We start from the raw sequence: 15825 nt of genomic DNA on the forward strand, positions 1-15825 counted from the left end.
ATAACTGACATAATGGATTCTTTGAACCATTTTTGACCGTAACAGGAGGCGGCTGATCACAAATTTTGTGGTGCTACTGGTGGTACATCCTTTAACTTTCATGGAACTTGGACATTCAGCTGTCCTCTATGATGCCCATATGAGAGTCCTTCCATTACAGCATAGTGGTATGGGAATAGGCACTGCATTTGTGTTGAATACTCTCAAAGTAGTATATTTATACATATGTGCTAACCTTTATAGGACAGGTTCCCTCACTGATTAAATTTTAAAGTTACACTCCAGGATGTGCTAGTGCTGGAAAACTAAGACAATTGTGGTTCTTCCTGTGTGTGGGTTTGGAAATCCCAAAAGATGGGGAAACGGCAACAAAAACTTAAGCATACTCTGAAGCATTCTTAACATTTTGGGTGAATCGGCCCCAAAAAAGGTCACAAATGCTTTAACAAAGAGCCCTTATATTTCTTGTATCAAAATCCTATAGCATTCATATCGTTTTTTAGGTTTTGCCTACGGCAGTGCATGTGGTGTTGCTTGTGAGACATTTTGTTTACTTACAGGGAGCTTAGATCCAGCCGATTGCTTACCATTGATTGGCTTCATCGTCCCTCTTATTTCCCTCTTTCTCTTTGGCCAGCGCAGGCTGGCTTCACTTCACGTGTTTTCCCTCACCATGGAACATGGCCCAAGTCCTGCTTCCTTGCGGCACCCAGGGTTCTTCTGTACTTGCACTTTAAGAGTTTTGTTTATTTTAGTTGCAGCACTTCATACGAGTACATCTTTGTGTAGATAGTCTCCTCCCACCCCTATCCCGCTGCGCAGTGTTGCTTGCCCCGTTGCTGGAGTCTAGGGTTCTTGTATGGTGAAGACCCTCATTCACATTAAGCATACGGTACGGTATATCTTGATTCTCCGCTCTGTTGTTAAAGTGAGTAGTATCATCATTTTGTCTCTTATCACTTGAGTGCTTGGTTCTCCAAATGATCTCTTTATCCTCCACCAGGAGGTAGACCCTCTGGTTTTGCGACAGTTGTGAAAAGTAAGTGCGAAGGTGTGTTGTGAAGAGTGAGGTTAAAATTGCCTCCTGTCCTCAGTTAAATCTTTTATTTACCAGCGAGGGATGGGGCAAGGTTAAAAAGGTGAATTGGTGGCGCTGTAGTGGAAGTGTCAGTGTCCCACTGCGCCTCATTGTAGGTCTCAATAAGTCGACATGTTTCACCCCCTTGGTAGTCCTCACAGGACCAAATTGAAGTAAGGTACATTAGAGGTAGCTTCTGTAGTAGGGGATCTCTGTGTATAGTCATAATCTAGTGAATAGTCCCGCCCATGTGCGTGGACCCCGGAGCAATCAAAAATAATCTCTTACAGTGTCAAAAAATGCAGAAAATGCATAGACACTTAAGAGAGAATTTAAAGACAGATAATGCAGCCAAAAGGCTACACTGTCCAGTACTTCAACTAGAAATTTCCACCATAAAATCCACAAAACAGCAAAGCCTGTACAGATTTCCCTTGCTTAACAGCAAAATCCCTCAGGAATGATAGAGAGAAGAACCTGGACAGACAAGCCCCATAGGCTGCCATTATGTGGCTTAATTAGGATACTGTGCCTTTAAGAGAACCTTCCAGAACCTTCTCTCAGTATCCCAGAATGCATAGCAGGTCCAACTTAGCCTCAGTTCTTTTTTCCGGCTCCTGCAAGCAGGACCCTGGAGCATTGAGCTCTCCCTTTCAAGGGTTTTTGTTAGTGTTTTACACTGATTTCGATTTTTGGTACTTTTAAAGTACTCTGGTGACTTTCTTTCTGTGTTTCTGCACTCTTTTTTGTCCATAATGCCTGCATTATTCGACAAATGCCCTGAGTGCTCAAGAAAGAAGGCCAAGACAGACTCCCATGAGGTCTGTATTCTCTGCCTTCCCTCTTCCCACATCCCTGAGGAGTGTAGGATCTGCAGAAGCTTCTCTGGGAGGACCCTGAAGGAGAGGAAGAAGATCAGGCTTCAGGGACTTGAGGAGAGAAAGCTGAAGGCACGAGGTGGGTCAGGAGGGGCTCCTTCTACCCATGCTGAGGCCTCTGGGGGGCTCCCCAGGGGCAGGAAGACCAGCCCTCGCCCAAGGTCTCCGTCTGGGTCAGTTGCGCTGACCACGACGTCGAGGGGACGGTCAACGGCCAGTTCCAGGTCTCCCCAGGGCTCTGGGTCGAGAAAACGTCGCCCGTCGACGTCGAGGAACGTGTTCCGGCCGCCGTCGAAGCCGGTGTCGATATCCTCGTCGTCGCTGTCGGCGTCGAGTGATCGACATCGGAGGGCCCGGCGTCGGCGCTCGCCGTCGAGGCGACACCGCCGTTCGCCGTCGAGGACGTCGTCGTCGAGGGGATCCTCGTCGTCAAGGTCGCCGTCGAGACGAAAGGCGTCTCCGGCGCCGAAGAGGTCGACGTCGAAGCATTCCAAAAGGCCGACGTCGAGACGGTCAAGGAGATCGACGTCGAGAAGGTCGGAGAGGTCGACGTCGAGAAGGTCCAAAGGGTCGCCGTCGAAGCGATCCAGGAAGTCGACGTCGAGACCGGCGAAGAGGTCGAGGTCGCCGTCGAGGCACCATCGCCCGTCGTCGAGGTTTCGTGGCTCGTCGATCTGGTCGGGGTCGACGTCGAGACGGAGACACGGTTCGACGTCGAGGAGTGTGATTCGGTCGACGCCGAAGGACCGTTCGACGTCGAGGGGACACCGGTCGTCGTCTGGACACCGGTCTTCAGCGTCTGGAGGTCCTAAGGACAGGCCCAGGACTGTGGGGGGCTCCCCACTCTCTGGTAGAGGTGATGGCTCGCCGGGACCGGCGCATTCCGGGGTGGATACTCCGATGAGGCCGTCTACGCCTCCTCCGCGGCCGGCTGTGCCGAAGGGTCCTCCTCCGAAGGCCCCTACCCCGCCTCCGAAGCCGGCTCCGCGGGACCCGCGTCCGGTTGCTCCTCCACCCCCGATCCCACCGAGGGAGGTGTCGATGCCTAAGTTCCCGACGCCTCCGAAGAAGACTCCTAAGAAGCCTGGAGCTCCTGACCCTGGGAGGCCGAAGGAGCGTCCGAGGCCCAAGAGGTCGAGGTCTCGCTCGGGGAGACGGGACAAGTCGAGGAGTGGCCGCGGATCTTCATCACGATCCAGGTATCATCACAAGAGACGTCGTTCCAGGTCACGTTCTCCGTCTGGGACCCGTTCCTACTCGCCCACGCTGTCCGATTCGCCGGAGACTAGGGTGTCTCCGATAGACGATATTAGCACATTTCAGGAGGTTCTCCTGCGTGGTGCGGCGAAGTTGGGCATTGAGGTTGAAGCGCCTACGGCTTCTACCTCGGTAATCTTTGAGACTCTACACAAGAGGCACTTGTCTCGCCCCCTGTTACCTCTGGTGCCGGGACTCCTTGAGCCCGCCGAACAGCTATTCCTGACGCCGGCGACGGTGAAATCTGTACCTTCCAGGATACTGAAAAAGTACAGGGCTCCGGACTCAGACCCAGCCTTCTTGAGGAAGGACCCGGTACCGGATTCAGTCATCGTGACTGCTGCTCGGAAACTTCATGCCACCTCCCCTGCGTCCACGGTGCCTCCGGACAAGGAGAGCCGGTGGATCGATTCTGCTGGTCGCAAGGCGTGTGGGACTTCCGCCTCGTCCATGAAGGCAGCCAGTGACTCGGCTTTGCTGGGACGGTACGACCGGTCCCTTTGGGACTCGATGGAGCAGTTCGCAGACCTCGTCCCTCGAGACCGCAAGGAGGACTTTGTGGAGATCGTCAAGGAGGGGATGTTGGTCTCTAATCAGGCCATCGGCGCCGCAGCAGACATATCGTTGCTGTCCGCGCACGGATATTGCCACGGGATTCACCAGAGACGCCATGCTTGGCTCAGGTTGACTTCGTTGAAACCGGAGGCTCAGCAACGCGTGGCGATTCTCCCGTTTTCCGGAGATACCCTCTTCGGGAAGCACGCGGATGATGAGATGGCCAGGATGAAGGCCGAAGCGGAGACCCTGACGGCAGTGGGCCTGGAAAAGCCCAAGGAAAAGAAACCCTTCCGACAGTACCAACGTCGGTTTGGGGCGCAGGGTCGTGGAAGGGGGCAGTCTGCTGGTCAACATCAACAGCGGCAGCAGCAGCAGCAGTACAGGCAGCCCTTCCAGAAGCGACAGGGTGGTAGAGGTCGTCAACAGTCCTCTACCGCGACCAAGGGCCCGGCCGGGTCCCGTCCCTGAGCTGTTACTTCCCCCTCGTCCGTTACCCGCTCCGGTGGGGGGGAAGCGTTCAATTTTTTCTGGCAGAGTGGAGAAAAATTACTCAGGACAAGTGGGTGCTGAATATTGTTTGCAATGGATACAGTCTACGTTTCACCAGCCCTCCTCCATCGATTCCTCCCGTCAGCTCGCAGTATCAACTGCGCGAGCTTCAGACGGAGGCGGACGTTCTGCTACGGAAAAGGGCGATCGAAGACGTACCTCTGTCTCAAAGAGGAAGAGGTCTGTACTCGCGGTTCTTTCTTGTCCGCAAGAAGGACAAAAACGAGTTCAGGCCCATTCTGGATTTGCGGCAGGCAAACAAGTGGATTCGCAGAGAAAAGTTTCGCATGCTGTCGTTGCATCAGATCTACCCTCAGCTGCAACGGGGAGACTGGATGTGTGCCATAGATCTACAGGACGCATACTTCCACGTGCCCATTGCATGCAAACACAGAAAATTTCTGCGCTTTCAAGTCGGCACCAATCACTATCAGTACACGGTGCTACCCTTCGGACTGAAGTCTGCACCAAGGACATTCTCAAAATGTATGGCAGTGGTAGCGGCACACCTGAGGAAGAACAAGGTGTTTGTCTACCCGTACCTGGACGATTGGTTGATCAAAGCCTCCTCCTTCTCGGAAGCTCGAGCACACTTCCAGAAGACGTGCGTTCTCTTGAACAAGCTGGGGTTGCACATCAACATGTCCAAGTCGGTCCCGATTCCGGTGCAGTGCATCCAGTACTTGGGGGCCTCCATCAATACGCTGTCAGCAAGCGTGTCTCCTTCGGAAGAGCGACGTTTATCACTCGTTCGGAAGGCTCAGGCTCTCATGAAAACTCCGTCTACGACTGTGAGGACCGTGTCTTCTCTACTGGGATCGATGGCCTCTTGCATCTTTCTCACTCCTCACGCACGGCTACAGATGCGACCTCTGCAGGAGTGCTTGGAGGATCAGTGGGACCAGAGGAGAGGTTCTTGGGACGACAGGATACGACTGTCTCTACATGCTCTTCAGTCTCTGAAGTGGTGGTGCTCGAAGGAGAATCTCCTCAGAGGCGTTCCTTTCCACAAGGACATTCCCACACAGACCATCGTGACGGATGCGTCTCTCCAAGGTTGGGGGGCGCATTCCGGAGACCTGCAAATTCAAGGGACGTGGTCCCCGACGGAGTCCACGTACCACATCAATTTCCTGGAACTGAGAGCTGTTCACTTGGCACTGAAGGCCTTTCATCCGTCCTTTCAGACCAACTCTCTGCTTGTTCAGACGGACAACACGACAACGATGTATTACCTCAACAAGCAGGGGGGCTCGAGATCGCGCACTCTGTCGCAGGAGGCGCAGGCGATCTGGCACTGGCTTCTGGCTCGAGGACTGTCGATAACGGCCACCCATCTGCCAGGTGTGCAGAATGTTCAGGCAGACGAACTGAGCAGAATCGTGCAGGAAAACCACGAATGGGTCATAAACGACGAAGTACTAGGAGAAGTCTTCGCAAGGTGGGGAACTCCAGACGTAGATCTGTTTGCCACCGCCGAAAACAGCAAATGCCGAGGCTTCGCCTCCAGGTACTACCAGCCAGGGACGCTGGGGAACGCGTTATGGATCAACTGGTCGAACAGCTTTCTGTACGCTTTTCCACCAATTCCCCTGATTCCGGCGGTTCTCATCAAGCTGTCCCAGTCCAGGGCGAGAATGATTCTGATTGCCCCGGAATGGCCCAGACAGTGGTGGTTCACGGACCTGCTTCACCGTTCTCTCCTTCCTCACATGAAGCTGCCGTGCAGGCCGGACCTTCTCACGAAGTTCGGGGGGCGGATGGTGCACCCCAACCTCTCGTCTTTGAGTTTGGCGGCATGGCTCCTGAAATAGTGCAATATGGCCATCTGAATCTCCCAGAGGATTGTATGGGCATACTGAAGGAGGCTAAGCGACCTTCCACTAGGACTTCCTATGCTTACAAGTGGAAGAGGTTTTGCATCTGGTGCAAGTCTAAGAACTATGACCCTACGTCATGCAAGGAAGATGTCATCCTTCCATATCTGCTTCATCTGGCGCAGTCGGGCCTTAATGTCCATTCCATTAAGGTTCATCTGGCTGCTTTGACTGCCTACAGGAAAGGCCCTTCACAGACTTCCTTTTTTCCAGATCCCTGTGGTCAAAGATTTTTTGGAAGGCTTGAAGAAAGTGTTCCCTCCTGTCAGGCTTCCTTCGCCTTCATGGGACTTGAATGTGGTGCTGTCCAGATTGATGAAGGAGCCTTTTGAACCCATTCATAAGGCTTCGTTGCAGCACCTGTCCTGGAAGGCGGCGTTCCTAGTGGCCATTACATCGGCCCGCAGGGTGAGTGAGATTCAGGCATTGTGTTGCCAGGAACCTTATACTGTATTTCATAATGCTAAAGTTGTTATGCGTACTCACCCTAAGTTTCTTCCCAAGGTTGTTTCTGATTTTCATATCAATCAGACTATCACTTTGCCTACGTTCTTTCAGAACCCTTCCTCTCCGGCGGAAAGGTCTTTACATTCCCTGGATGTGCGGAGGGTGCTGAAGTTTTATCTTGATAAGACTAAAGATATTCGTAGGTCGGACCAATTGTTCATCAATTATGGCTCGGTCAGGACGGGTCTTGCTACCTCTAAACAGTCCATCTCTAGGTGGATTGTGTCCTGCATTCAGTTGTGTTACTGCAAAGCTAATAAGACCTTAGGGGGCAAACCTAAGGCTCATTCCACCAGGGGCAAGGCTGCTACGACAGCTATGCTCCGTAATGTTCCCATTGCAGAGATCTGCAAGGCGGCCACTTGGAAGTCGGTCCATACCTTTGCTAAGCATTACTGCCTGGACTCTGATGCCAGGGCAGACGCTCAGGTTGGGCAGGCTTCGCTGCGGAATCTGTTCGCACAGTAGTGGCGTTATTTTACTCTCCACCGCCGCTTGGTGTGGGGATGGGCTTGCCATTCTATTCACTAGATTATGACTATACACAGAGATCCCCTACTACAGAAGGAGTAGTTTCTGTCCTGTAACTCCAGTTCTGTAGTAGGGGTATCTCTGTTATAGTCATAAGCGCCCTCCCGCCTCCCCGGTGGAGTGTTGTTCATGATCATAATGCTACAGGTCTGGCGTTTTTCTACGCCTTCGAAAAGAACTGAGGCTAAGTTGGACCTGCTATGCATTCTGGGATACTGAGAGAAGGTTCTGGAAGGTTCTCTTAAAGGCACAGTATCCTAATTAAGCCACATAATGGCAGCCTATGGGGCTTGTCTGTCCAGGTTCTTCTCTCTATCATTCCTGAGGGATTTTGCTGTTAAGCAAGGGAAATCTGTACAGGCTTTGCTGTTTTGTGGATTTTATGGTGGAAATTTCTAGTTGAAGTACTGGACAGTGTAGCCTTTTGGCTGCATTATCTGTCTTTAAATTCTCTCTTAAGTGTCTATGCATTTTCTGCATTTTTTGACACTGTAAGAGATTATTTTTGATTGCTCCGGGGTCCACGCACATGGGCGGGACTATTCACTAGATTATGACTATAACAGAGATACCCCTACTACAGAACTGGAGTTACAGGACAGAAACTACTCCTTATGGAGGGTAGGCAAATTTACTCGCCCTGCTTCAGCACAGAGCCCATTCGCTCATCTTCATGTATGGGTTATAGAAGGTACTACTGTCTATAACTGGGAGGAATGAAAGACATTATAGACAAAATATCATGGATACAATTTTTACATTACGATAGAAGTGCGATACTATTCATTATTTGTAGGAACAGAGCGGAGAATCAAGATATACCACACAGTATGCTTAATGTGAATGAGGGTCTTCACCATACATGTTTGTATGCATTTCCTAATGTGTTCTCAAAAGTAAATCGAATATTGAATGTGTGTACAAAATTGCCCATCTTTTTTTGTATAAGCTGTTGTCATGCAAACAGTTATTTTATGTGGCACATTCCACTCATAGCATTGCACATAGCATTGTGGTGTATGAACACTTGTTTGTGTGCATGTGTGTAGGATACTGTCATTTTGTGTGATTGTGGTTGTTTGCACAAAGCACTTGGAAGGTGGCCCAGTGATTGTGTTAATTGAAAGTGACCTATTGCTGTGCTATATGTTGACATGGGATTACATAGCGGTGTTAGGCTCTATGGTGAGGACTGAACTCTTTCTTGTTGCCTTTTCATACTTTCCTGTTTATAAAGGACACTTTTATTTTGAAAAACAAAGTGGCGTTATGAAACTTGTCCTGTCATCGAAGTGAAGCTGAAGTTGTTGTTGTAAAGTTACATTTTACTTTTCGGCTGTGGCTTTAGTACACCTGGAACAACTACTAAAATTACAAGTGCAGCGTTGATTCTGAGCTTGATCTATTGCATTAGACTTATAAAAAACATTCTGCATCAGACCACATGCTTTCGTTAAGACGAATCGCCAATCTCATTAGCAGGTGTTGTATAGTTCACCTCTTTGAATATCATAGGATAAGTCATCCTTTCCCCAGTAATCTCTTGAGACTCGCATAGTAAAATCGGCAGTAAATCTGCCACTGTACAGGTGAGCTTAGAGGATCTGATATAACGACACATAATCACATCTCATAATTATCACAAAAGCTTTGAAGAGGTTTTATGGCAGAGGTCTTCAGACTGGGGGGGCAGAATGATCCCGTGGGGAGCCCAGGCTCTAGCCAAGAGACGCATCAAACACAACTTCATGCCGCAATACGCCACTCTACAACACTCCACTCTAAGCTACTCCACTTCACTCAACTCTAGGCCTCTCCACTCTAGGCCACTCCATTCTACTTTACTCTACTACACTGTAGGCCACTCCACACGAGGCCACTCCATGCCACTTTACACCACTCCACTCGAATCTTTAACACTTTACTCCACTCGGTCCCCCTTCCACTCTGCGCCCCTCCTCTCTGCACCACTCTACTCTGCTTTAAGACGTGCCACTCTTAGTCACTCCACGCTCATCTACACCACTCCACTCATCTACTGCACTTTAGGCAACTGCACTGTAGGCCAATCTACACCACTCCACTCTACGACGGCCCATGCCACTTTACACCACTCCACGGTACACCACTTCACTCTGACACCACTGACTCCACTCCACTGACACACTCCACCACTGACTCTGACTCCACTCTCCCTCTGCGCCCTTTCCCTCTGCGCCCCTCTCGTTTGCGTCCCAACACTCCTCACAGTTCACTCTACATCACTCCACTTTACTCCTATCTATGCTGCTGTACTCCACTCTCTTCTATGCCACTTACATTTAGCCATGCTAAGCAGCAGCCACACTGGTGAGTTTGTACAATTTTTGTTTGTATGAATTGTGGTGCATCACACCAAGAATGTGAGTACTGTTTTTAAAAAAGATTTTATTTTTATATGTATCAGCTCTTCTCATTCATTCTGTTTCACAACTTGACAGGTCGATGGAAAAGGCTCCATCAAAGAACTGTTCCCAACTGGGAAACAGCTGGAACCTCTGGTGGCTCCTTTGGCAGACCGAAAGGTAGCAGTTGGCCAGGATGACCTTACTGTGGTGCTGAATGAAGAAGGGACGTGTACCCAGAAATGTGCCTTAAACTGGACTGATATTCCCATGGCTATGGGTAAGTGGCAATACTTTTCCTCAAAGCACGCAGAATGCTCCCCATGTATATTGATATATTCTAGAGAATGTGACACGTGCTCCATTGTCATTGCTGTTAACATTTATTTTAATTTGCTTTGCAAGTGTTTCAATTGCAGATCACTCACAGCAGTAGTTTGTATGTTTTGAGGCTCGCGCAATGTTCGGAGGTGGAAAAGATCACAGTATCCCAAGCATGCTTCATTTAAGCTGAAGGGCTCCAACGACATAGGTCAAATCGTGCATTTCCACTGCATTGTCCCTCGTTGAAATACTAGCATCCTTTTGCAAGTTAGTGAGCAATTAAATGCATCATCATGGTGGTTTCAGCATTCATTGGATCGCCTTTCCTGGTTCTCTGACGTATGAAGAAACTTTGTGCCACTTTCTAAGAATTCCGAGGGCTACTATTGTAGGGTCTGGGCATTTGATGCATCTTATTCTGGGTTTTTATGGCTAGGAATACATATACATTTGGGAAGTAGAAAACTATCCATATTATGTTCATAAATATTACATTCATGCATGTCTGACAGTGCAGACTCCAATAACAAGTTGATATAGCAGTTTACATTTAAAACATTTTTTATATATGTAAGGCAACTGAGAAGCATAGTGGGGTGACTAGTAACATATTGTTAAATTGACAGTAAGGTCGCACATTGCTACTGGTTGATAATTTGAACCCATATCTTCCTTTTACCATTAGAACATCAGCCTCCCTACATTGTTGCTGTGCTGCCAAGATATGTGGAAATTCGTACATTTGAACCACGGCTACTTGTACAGAGCATCGAACTGCAAAGGCCTCGTTTCATCTCCTCTGGAGGGTATGATAGCATCTTCACTCCTAGCTTCTCTGTGGCACATGCTTTTTTTGTTTTTCCTTCTTTGACATAACTTATCGGTTGCAGTTGGACATTATTGTTCAATGATTTTCCCACCACAGTTTACCATGCCCTCTACCCCCAGTTAATTCTCTGTGGCAGAGAGTGTATTATAGAGTTGACAATTTTCACAAATAATAGTTCACCCATTTATGCTGGGGCGAAAGCTTATTACTGTCTGTTGGATTATAGGCTGATTTGTAATAAGTTGTGATTGTGCGTTATCATTGCAAGAGGCAGCAATCGTAAATACTTTTAGTAAAATTATGCTTCCTTGGCAAACAAAACCATTTTGAATGAGCAAAGATTTAAACTAGTCTTTTTTTGGCTATGAGTAGCTTATCTGGTCCTTTTTACGACTTTAGACAGCTAGAGCTGTTAGCCAGCCTCTGGTAGCGATACATTTTTTTACATAAGAATAATAATAATAGTGATGTAGGAAAGTGGATTATAATTTGGGGTGGACAAGTGTCCTCCTTTGAGGATAAGGCCACCACCTGCTAGATGTCGCACAAATTAAATAAACCAATGTTTTACCCCTGGTAACGTGGCACAAAGTAGTCCGACTTAAGCGAAAGGCAGTGTGCAGAGTATTTAAGCAATCCATACACACTAGGAAAAGTCAAACAAAACTCAGCCAACTTTAAACTAAAGAGAAGAATGTGTTGAGTAAAATAGGACCAAAAATCCAATAAGTGGAGCGGGATATATTAATCTTAAAGCATTTAAGTGAAAATAGTGTCAAGAAACACAAAGAGTGAATGGTAGTCTATAGAAGCAATCGAGTGGGACCAATGTGCCATTTGAAGTTGACCACGATAGAGCTCTGGGCAGATTTACCAAGTGAATTGGTCCCTGTGACAGTCTGGAGGTCAAAAAGTTTGAAAACGATCCGAAGTATTAATGTAAAAAGGGACTTTGTTATGTTTTTAAAGAAAAACATTTTTCGTGAAAAACTTTGAGTCCCAAAATAGAAAGGGATTTTTTGTTTTTTTCAAAGATTCTCCAGCCTTTCATTAGGAAAAATAGGCTAAACATTTCCTCCATATATAATGCAAATCTAGCCACATATAGGATAGACATGACTGTTGACTTGACTCTTAAGTCATTAACAGCATTGTTATCAAGGCGGGGCAGGAATGTTTCTTAAATCATGATTAAAAACTATCACTTTTAATAAATACTTAGATAAACCATGGAGTGTTAGCACTCTCATTTACAATCAGCAGATTTTCCATTGAAATTGCCACACGATTTCGCACATGCTACCTATTGATAAAACTATATAGTGTACAAACAATGTTTAGACATTGAGTTTCTGTATATATTTGTCATTTGCACATCACCAAGGAAAGTATTCTGATTTATTTTGCTCCAATGTAAATCTTTGTTTGCATTACACTTCTGAATTGCAAAACAAATGTGCCTTCGTAATTCCTGATATATTTTGAAATATTTGTACTAGTCATTCACAAGCTGTTTAAATGTTGTGTGTTAGAAAATAAACTGACATCCTACAGCCTTTTGTTTCACAATGATTGCCAGATAGATCACTTCCCAAAAACCTTTAACTGTAATAAGAGAAAGGAACTTAAACACATTTTCCAGGATAAGATAGGCAGTAATTCGTGAAAAGACAAACTGCCATTTGACCTCTGTCCTTGAACAGACAGCAAACGTGTCAAGATAAAAATATGATTTAAAGGTGTCATTATTGCTCATTCATTTTCTGAATGAACAGAATACCTGTTACTTTCCAGTTTTAGTTCACTCACCTAAACTGAGGAGTAGGTCCTATAAGTAGCTTGACCTGATAAAATCTTACTCACAATAGCGAGTGGGCGAGTAGAATTTTTGAGGCCTGAGTAGGTCCCCTTGGCTGTGGAGCAAACACTTTCAAAAGTTTCCAAACTTTTTCCTGGTACCCAAGCAACCACAGGAGCACACTTCTAAGCCAAAGGACCCTCTGGGGTTAGGGGGTAACCTAGATCCTCTCAGGGTACCAGGCAGAGGCCACCAGCAAAGTCCAGTCTAAGTTCCAGTTGTCATTGTTTAGCTTGAAATTGTTGGACAAAGGTCTCTGGCAGCTTTGTGTCCCTGTAGCCATACAGGAGGTCAGCGAACTGACCCTTGGAGTCCACTGCTTTGTCCTAGAGACTGACAGAAGCTGCAGTCCTCATCTGTTCTTCCTCGGGTCTAGGACGGATTCTGAGGAAATCTTTGTGAGGGTCCAACTTTGAAGGGTGGGTGGGGAAGACTCCTAGGCACTCCTTAACCAATGGGGTGAAATATCCTGAGTTCAACCGTACTCACTTTTTCTGCAGTTCCTGTGTGCCCTACTGCAAACAGTCCTACAGTGCCCCTCACCCTCAAAATCCAAGATGAGGAAATCCTTCTCTCCTTGTGCAGAGTCTGTGTGCCTACGCAGAGGTGTGACCAAATTAATGAGAAGTCTTTTCCTGTGTGGTCATTCAAAGACACTTTTGGGGGGTAGTTTTCCTCCCGCTGCATTTGGTGCCAGCCTCACTAGGGGTGTACAGAAACCTGGGGCTTTACAGTTGTCACTTAATGCTTACTTGTGACAGGGGAGGCCCCTTTGAAGTGAAATTAGGTTCTTGGGCTCACCCCAACTGCACTTCCTGTCAGGGGAGGAAAACTCCTCTCCACTCCCATGCCATTATCTCTACCGTGGGAGCAGTTTTGAAACGTATTTCACACCTAATTCAGGCCCAGCACCGGCTACCTAGCTGCTGGAGGCAAATCAGGCTCCAGCAGCTTCAGTCAGAATAAAGGTGCCATTCTAAAAGTTACATTTCTCATATATTAAATAAAAATCCAACGTTCCCATTATTTTGGATTTTTATTACATATAAAATGGAATATTTCTGTAGCACAGGTCAAATTTCTAGATTAAAGTGTATAATCCACACTTTGACTTTTCCTAGATTCTAGCTACATCCTGGCAAGGAACAGTGTTGCTTTGGGCCTAGTCACTGGGGGAACTTGTCATCTCTAATGTTACACTTTTTCCAATCTTACAATTTATGCACCCTCTCTGGTGGGGTAGCAAGGTTCGCTTGGGGGTGACTTATTTAATGTGTAAAATCTGGTTTTGCAATAGGGTTCATGCTACTGCTGTCAGACCACATAGGATAGGCATGAAGCCATGTTTTTCCTGCCACTCTAGTGGATGACACAATAGGTGCTGCGGTCCACTAGAGGCATCCGGTTTGAAGTCCGTTTTGGCATGTTGTATACGTCGGATCACATATGCTGAGATACCAACCAAAGAAAATAATAAAAACTATGTGTGACCACCTACAAAAGGTTCACATTGCAACATGTGATAATAATTATATCACTAATAGAAAGGGCCATTTGGTCAGATACCATAAGCCATTGGTCTGTTGGAGTGACATTCATGTTTTAGGTCCGCCCAAACGAGCAGCATTGCTTCGTTTGAAGTATCAATTCTATTTTGAATCACCCCACAGAGAAGCCATTCGTGGTTGAAATGTCAGACATTGACAGGGATGGCATTTTGCCTATTTACTGTGTCAAATGGCATTCGGAAGAGGTAAGCCAGAGAGTCAAAGGAGTTTAGCTCACTCCAGCCATTTTGGGCACGGCCAGCCAATCTTGGCCACTCATCCAAGCCTGTGTGTTTTCAGCACCTCTCCCAGAAGTTAGTGATCAATGTAATTTTATACATGACTGTCGCAGTGGCTGGGGAAAAGCACACCAGGAAGATAGCTAACATCACATGCGCTTAAGAGAGCAGTAAGCAGCGCGGGGCAGGTATTTTGTACGAGGTAGACGCACATAAGGGAGAGAACTGGAGAAGGTATGCACTCTCATGAAGTGCTAAACCAAAACGAAAAAGTCGTTTCTTAAAAGTGAGCAGGGAAAGGATATAAGCAAGCCAATCAAAAGGATGGTAAAGAGTATATGCTCCTCGGTAGAGACAAACACAAGAAGACAAAAGCAAGCTGTTGCATACAAAGCAAGCAAGAGTGACCATAAAGCCTACCAGTGGTAAGCAAAACCCAAATGTACATTTTTGGTAAGTCCACAAAAGGTCAGACTGCTTGTGATGTCTAGTAGGGGAGACCTAAAAAGATGTAAGGTATGAGAGCTACATACTCGGGCACCAGCCCTTCCAAAATTGCAGTGGGTGACCTGAAGACATTTTTTACCAGCCAGGGTCTTTTTTTTCGTGCTCTCCATGCTGGTTTTGTTTTCAAACATTAGAAACAAAAAAGATCTCACCTCCTGGACGGCAGACATGCTCGATGGATACTCTATAGAAGGTCATCATTCAATACAACTTACTTTACCCAGCTAAGCTACGCATCCTATTGGATGGCAAGCCACACTAATTCCTAAATCCTAATCGGTTAATCAGTCGGAAGTTTAGCCGTCACTCACCACCCATGGACAGCCTTCAGTATGAGGCTGCTGATCTGATGAACGAACATGACTAGCAGCCAGGCTACGTGCTTCTGAGCACCAGAGAACAACTACAATGCAAGATCAGGGAGTAACCATTTAGTTTAACTGATGATTGCAGTCACACCTGAGGACAATATTGAGTGACCTATATCACCAGATACGTTTATGGCCTTGCGTCCCTCAATACCCACCTACCAATTTCCCTGGAGGATCGGTTGTTAGCTGGGCTCAGCGTCTCCCATGCAAATTGGGAAGTCCCACAGTATGGTTTGCACCGCAGCAATGGCAGATTTGTGAATGTTTGGTTAGTAACTGCAGAGAATGTCCTTTAAATCGACCGGTTGGTGCTCCCTCGCCTCCCCACAGTTATGCTTTTGAATGTTTTTTCTGTGGACGTTTTGGGTGGCGGTGGGAAGTGATGGTCCCTCTGACACACTGGGGAAGCTGGAATGGGAGGGAGATGGGAAACATCTGGGAGAACAGAGAGGTTTTGTTGACCTTCACAAAATCATCAATCGTATATACACATCCAGCAGCCCAACACGGAGGCACATACTTCATACATGG

The 15825-nt window shown here is 47.2% G+C and overlaps 1 protein-coding gene across 3 annotated transcripts in view; it reads left to right on the plus strand.

Moving 5' to 3' along the window:
• The window catches only part of VPS39 (VPS39 subunit of HOPS complex), a 334794-nt gene that overhangs the window by 96833 nt on the left and 222136 nt on the right, over positions 1-15825 (plus strand). For all 3 annotated transcript variants that reach the window (XM_078659635.1, XM_078659637.1, XM_078659636.1), the window contains 2 exons: positions 9716-9899; positions 10629-10749. In XM_078659635.1, the coding sequence (XP_078515761.1) occupies positions 9716-9899; positions 10629-10749 (305 nt within the window). The remainder of the gene's footprint in view (positions 1-9715; positions 9900-10628; positions 10750-15825) is intronic.

The sequence above is a fragment of the Lissotriton helveticus genome, chromosome 9 (assembly GCF_964261635.1).
Source record: "Lissotriton helveticus chromosome 9, aLisHel1.1, whole genome shotgun sequence".
Classification (NCBI taxonomy): Eukaryota; Metazoa; Chordata; class Amphibia; order Caudata; family Salamandridae; genus Lissotriton; species Lissotriton helveticus.